This window comes from Chiloscyllium plagiosum, unplaced genomic scaffold (assembly GCF_037043375.1).
Source record: "Chiloscyllium plagiosum isolate Xiang-an unplaced genomic scaffold, Cpla_swu_hap1 HiC_scaffold_8, whole genome shotgun sequence".
Lineage (NCBI taxonomy): Eukaryota > Metazoa > Chordata > Chondrichthyes > Orectolobiformes > Hemiscylliidae > Chiloscyllium > Chiloscyllium plagiosum.
Window position 1 is genome coordinate 84,542,135 of NW_028270146.1, and position 6,000 is coordinate 84,548,134.

Genomic DNA, 6,000 nt, shown 5'->3' on the forward strand with positions numbered 1-6,000 from the left:
TCTTCCAAATTTGGTTTGTTTAAAACATGACCAGTTATGAAACATTCTTAAGTCCCGCCTAACAGAGGAGTGTCAGATTTTGATTCTCGTGGGGAGTAGTCTAAAAATCCTCACCAGTATCTGAGGTCAGCCTGTTTCCTGCTATTCTGGATAATTAAGTATTCCAACCTCTGGAAAGGGAGGGGCTAAATTTTCGCACAGTCATTGCTCAGAGACAGAACTCTTTATAGTTGTAGTCAGGTGGCTGTTAGCTGCCGTTGGATGAGTGCTGTCCCTCAGCGAGTCTGCACTCGGTTGTTTTGCACCATGGCTCAGAGCATCAAGTCATTCTACGACCTCAGCGCCGTCACCCTGGCCGGGGAAAAGCTGGACTTCAATGTCTTCAGGGGCAAGGTGGTCCTGATCGAGAACGTGGCCTCTCTCTGAGGCACGACCACAAGGGATTTCACCCAGCTCAACGAGCTCCAGAGTCGCCACCCGAACCGCTTCGTTGTGCTGGGTTTCCCTTGTAACCAATTCGGGCACCAGGTGAGAGAGTCCGCAAACCAGCTGAGTTATGGTAACATATGCCACCAATCCCCGCTCCTTTTAACGTAAAGTGAACTCGCTCGATTTAACCGAGACATTTTAGCGCAAACCTACTTATTATGTTCAAGTCTATGCTTATTTTTAAACCCGTGGTCATTTTCTCTGACTTCATTCAGTGGCTGTTCTGGGGGTTGGTTAGTTGTGCACTTTCGAGCGGAAATTCTGAGCGCACCCTCGTGTTTTATTTAGTGCTTTTTTTAAAAAAGGCTGGGTTTCACTTCAACTATCACCATGGAAAATTACTGGAGCGATTCTGAACATGGTCTCATTAGCCTGGCGTCGCCCTTTTGGGGATTGGTGTCTGGGCCAGAGAACCCTGTTCGGGGGAGTGGGGGTTTGGAGCCTGGGTTTTTTGTTTCTGCACTATCTCGATCTGGGCATGGACTGCAACACCCAGAGCAACCTATCGCCTTCCATGTTTAAAGAGTGCATTTAAAATTTGTTAAATATTAAATCGTTACACTCCAAATGTTTTTCCTTTGTACATCGTAATCGCTAATGGCTGTCGCCCAAGCCCATGATAAAATGTTTGTGGTTTTGTTTTACTGGAATGGAAATGCTTCTTCCCATGAACTTTTAACATTCATCTTGGAGGGAGAGAGTTGAATATCCTTTTAATGTATACAATGTTTCTTGATATTGGAGCTTTAGACTGGGAATAAATTACTTCACAAACTGAGGTCAGCAAAGTTGGAAATTTAACCGGAGCACCCAGAGGAAACCCACGCAGACACTGGGAGAATGTACAAACTCCACAGTCGCCCGAGGCTGGAATCGAACCTGAAACTCTGGTGCTGAGGCAACAGTGCTAACCACTGAGCTCTGCTGAGCAACAATGTGGTTAGATAGTATTCACATCCCTTATGTCGTGTTTGGCCCTAATGAAATTTCAAACTTATATTCATGCCATCACAAAAACCCATCGGTTTTTTTTTTAACCACTGTATCATCATTCCAACTTCACTCTTATCTCTGCTTACCAAGTAATAGCTATGCAGCATGGAAACAACCCTTTGGTCCAACATGAAAAGTTTAGATTATTCTGAACTGATAGAGTTTAATTTGCCAGTATTTGGTTCATACTGCTCTAAACCCTTCCTATTCATATACCTATCCAGGGGCCTTTTAAATGATGTAATTGTACCTGCCTCTACCACCTCTGGCAGCTCTTTCCATGCATGCACCCACCCTCTGTGTTACCCCTCCGGTTTCTTTTCAATCTTTCCCCTCTCTCCTTAAACCTACAGCCTTTAGTTTTGTGGACTCACGTCTCCTCCCCTGGGAAAAAGACCTTGGCTCTTTTCGTGATCCATGCCCTTCATGATTTAATAAACCCCTCAGATCATCCCTCAGTCTCTAATGCTTCAGGGAAAAAAAACCCAGTCTATTCAGCCTCTCCTCTAGCTCAAACCCTTCAATCCTAGCAACATCTTTGTAAAACTTTTCTGAACCTTGCTGAAACCCTCCTGTGCTTTTGTTATTTGCCTTTACACTTGATAGTTTCAACACCATTCTTAACTGGTCTCCCAAATACTAATCTAAATACAGTAAACTGGTTTGCCAGTGTCTTGGCTTGTAGTAAGTACCATTCCCTTTTCACCATCCTAGGAGGTATCTGCACTTTTCTATGTCTGACCTCTTGTGTCCCCAGTTTTAATTACTCCTCCATTAGTGACTATCTTCAGTTACCTTGGTTCCAAACTAGTCTACATTCTGCAACCTCACTTTAAGATACTAATTATCACTTTGATCAAACTCTAATCATAGAATCAGAAATATTACAATAGTGCAGAAGGAGGCTATTTCAACCCATTGTGCCTACACCAGTGCTATATCTAGTTTGGCTCTATTACGTAGTGCAATCCCCTTCCACATATCCCTTCACATCCTCATTATCCAAAAATCTAGATAATGTTCTCTTATGCCTTAAAGTTCTGTCGTATTGAACCACAGCAGACCATATGACATAAGTACACCCGCAGTGAAAAAGGGAGTTCCTGAATGTGATCCGATGACTAATGGAGAATGACAATGTATTTTGAATGAGAATGGTAGGCAGTCTGGAGGGAAACCTGTAAATGATAACATTCCTGTGGTCCTATTTTCTTTGTTTTACTAGGCAATAGAGCTTGCAGTTATGGAAGGTGCTTTTGAAGTTAATTAATTACTTGTGGATGGAAGACCTTGCTGCTACTGTGCACTGATTTGAGCTATCTGGAGGGAATGAGTATTGATTAGCAAAACATCCACCACTTTCAATCAGTCTGCTTTGTCCTGGATTGTTAAGCCTCTTAAGTGCTGTTAGAGCTGTACCCTTCCAAGTAGGTAAAGAATATGCCATCAATCTCCTGACCTGTAGTCAGGAGGTTTATATCCACACAATTCCCAGATTCTGACCTGCTCTTGTAGCCAAAGTATTTGTGTAGCTCGTCCAGAGGGTGGTGGAATTTGGAAGTCACTGCCTTTTAGTGTGTTAGAGGCAGAAACTCTTAACATTTTAAGAAATATTTATATGTGCACTTGCAATGTCAAAGCATGCAAGGTTATGGACAGTGTTAGAAAATGGGATTAGATTTGTTGTTCTTCATTGGCCCATTGGGTCTGCAACAAACAACGTTTGTGTTATACACCCCTATGACTATGATTGGGCTTTGTATCCTACCTTGAGAAACATCTACTCAGTGGCCGAAGGTGTAAATGTCATTGTGTATAATGCTAATGAATGAATTAAATTTGAAATTCATGTGTTATGCATTTTGTTATAACCTTTTTTAGGAAAACTGTCATAATGAAGAGATACTCAGTTCTCTGAAGTATGTCCGTCCTGGTGGTGGTTTTGAGCCCAATTTCACCATGTTCCAGAAGATCAACGTCAACGGTGCTGGCACACACCCTGTCTTTGCATTTCTGAAGGAGAAGTTGCCCGTTCCTTCAGATGATGCTACATCCTTTATGAATGATCCCAAATTCTTCATCTGGAGTCCAGTCAGCCGATCAGATATCGCTTGGAATTTTGAAAAGTTTCTTATTGGCCCTGAAGGGGAGCCTTTCAAACGCTACAGCAAAACATTCCAAACCATCCAGATTGAACCTGACATCAAAAGGCTTTTGAAAGTTATCAAATAAAGAATCCAAGTTTAGTGGAATAAGCAAGGAGGCAGAGTTATATTTCTTTACACATTACCTTCACTAATGGGAAAACTGCAATAACCTTTTTTAGTTGACTTTTATCAATTCGGACTCTAAATTAAATACAGAACTTGTTTGCTGTGCACAAAAATTGGAGGTTGAGATATTTCATCCAATCATTTGAGCTCCTTGCATAGCTTTCCGTCTTCTCATCTGCCTTCAAGATCAGTGCATGACTGATTTACTTTGTCTTCTACTAATTTTCATCTTTGCTCACGACTTGAGCTGCTTCCTTCTTTTCAAAAAACATCTTTAAATGCTGTTTGTTGCAACAAAAGCCTTTGTGTTCTCTCATCACATTAGCTAGTACATCTTTTTCAAATGTTGAAAGAAAGGATAAATATCATGTTGATCTCACTATCTAATCAACTAGAAAATTAATCTGATCAGTACCTGCCATAGTGAAGATAATCTGAGATTTTAGTTGTTGATTGGACCTCCTGAACGTACTGGTTACTGAAAACCTCAACTATAAAAGGAAAATAAAGCAGTTTTCCCAATGTAAGAGGGTAAATGTGCTTCCAATAAGTCAACCATCTGTTACACTTCAAAATTGTTGTGCAGTAAGTTGCCAGAAGTGCTGAGAATTTGCTTTTGTCCCAATTTATGGATCTTAGAAATAGGTCTACTTCCTTTAGAAGTTTTTAAACAGTTCTTCTGTTCTTCAGAACTTTCATAAATGAAGGCATCCTCCTAAATCCAATAAGGAAGCTGCCAGAAAAACCAAGGAAAGTTACTGAATTTTCAGGATGTTACTGTTTGAAATTTTTTTGGTGTAGACATTGTGTATGAGAAATGAATAATAAAGAATGTTTTGAAAATAAAACTTGTTTGTTTCTTTTTGGTTCAGTTCCAGCAATTAAGAATGTACTTAATTTCTCAAAATAAAAACAATTTCTTGATCACCTGCCTGAAATTAATCAGTCACTTTGGTCATTCTGGATGAACAGGCCTCATGCTCTTAATTATTTGAACATTTGTTCCCTGAAACTATACTTTATTCTTAAGACCTTCAATCTGCAGCACAATAAATTCTTCATATATGTAATTAGTCATCATATTTCACCTGGAATTAGGTTAGCAGGAATGAATGGAATTCCAAAGCCACAAAGAAAGTGGCCATACTACTTGCTGAGTTGGCACATGTATCTCTAACCTTGATGCTTGTATGAAATATAAAGTATTTCCCAGTCTTAATTTGTTTTCACATCAAAACTAATCTTGTATTCCAGACAGCCAGTAACCGGTGTGAGCTATATTGTGGAGAAAAAGTGAAACTTTCTGATGGAGACAAGTAAAACACTGTCCAATCAAGGTGGACAATTAAATCAGCACTGATGTATATCTGTGGTTAAGCTGATTGCCTTTATTTTGGAGAAAGGCTGAAGGGCTTAAAATGAAAATTATTAATCTTAATTACACTATGGACAAGGAAACCAACAAGTCCTCTGATTTTTGTCATGTCTGATAAGTAATGGGTATTTTGAAAAGTACTTAGAATAAATCTTTGGCATAGTTTTGAATTATCAAGCTTATCACTAATAGCAAAGAAATAGATGTGCAACAGATCAGTCAATATTAAAAAGTGAAAGAAAATAATATTTTGGGGATCAAAATAGTAACTTCATTCCAATGAAGTCTTAAACATTATGTTTAACTCTTGTTCACAATCAGTTGCTAACCACAAAATATGCTTAATTCTTGCAGATTGTATCCTTTTTCCTGTAAGTATGCAGAGTCATGCATGTGAAAACTCCTCTAATATTGCAAGTTTTCTATAAACTAAAATGAATTGACTAATTATGAGGAATGATAAGATTTGTTTGTCAAGCAGGCTGAAGATTTAAAAGTGACAGTAATAGAAAGTAGTAGATATCACACTTAATTGGTAAAATAGTTGTGAGAAATCCTTATCAAGAAGTGTTTAATTATGGTGACAAAAATGAGAAGCACCATTTTGAGTGATTTTCCATTAACAATACTGAAAAGTAACCAATCCAGAAACAATTTGTAAAAGTGAGAAATTATGGGCAATAAGCCATTTCTGCCTTTGACTCTGTTAACCTATGCATTTAGCTCATTATGCACATATTTCATGTTTGAGCCTCAAGAGCTCTGGGAATTAGAAAGAAAGCTAAGATTTAAATGAACTATAAAACCACAGTTAGATACATCTATAAGTAAAGTGGATTGGTATAAAATTTCTAATGTGATCCAAAGTGC

The 6,000-nt window shown here is 38.8% G+C and overlaps 1 protein-coding gene across 1 annotated transcript; it reads left to right on the forward strand.

Moving 5' to 3' along the window:
- Positions 1 to 220: 220 nt before the first annotated feature.
- On the forward strand, positions 221 to 4,603 carry gpx2 (glutathione peroxidase 2). The gene is made up of 2 exons (XM_043698079.2): positions 221 to 528; positions 3,364 to 4,603. Exons 1-2 carry the CDS (start codon positions 262 to 264, stop codon positions 3,712 to 3,714), a joined length of 618 nt encoding a protein of 205 aa, XP_043554014.1. The 5' UTR covers positions 221 to 261; the 3' UTR covers positions 3,715 to 4,603.
- The last annotated feature ends 1,397 nt before the right edge of the window (positions 4,604 to 6,000 follow it).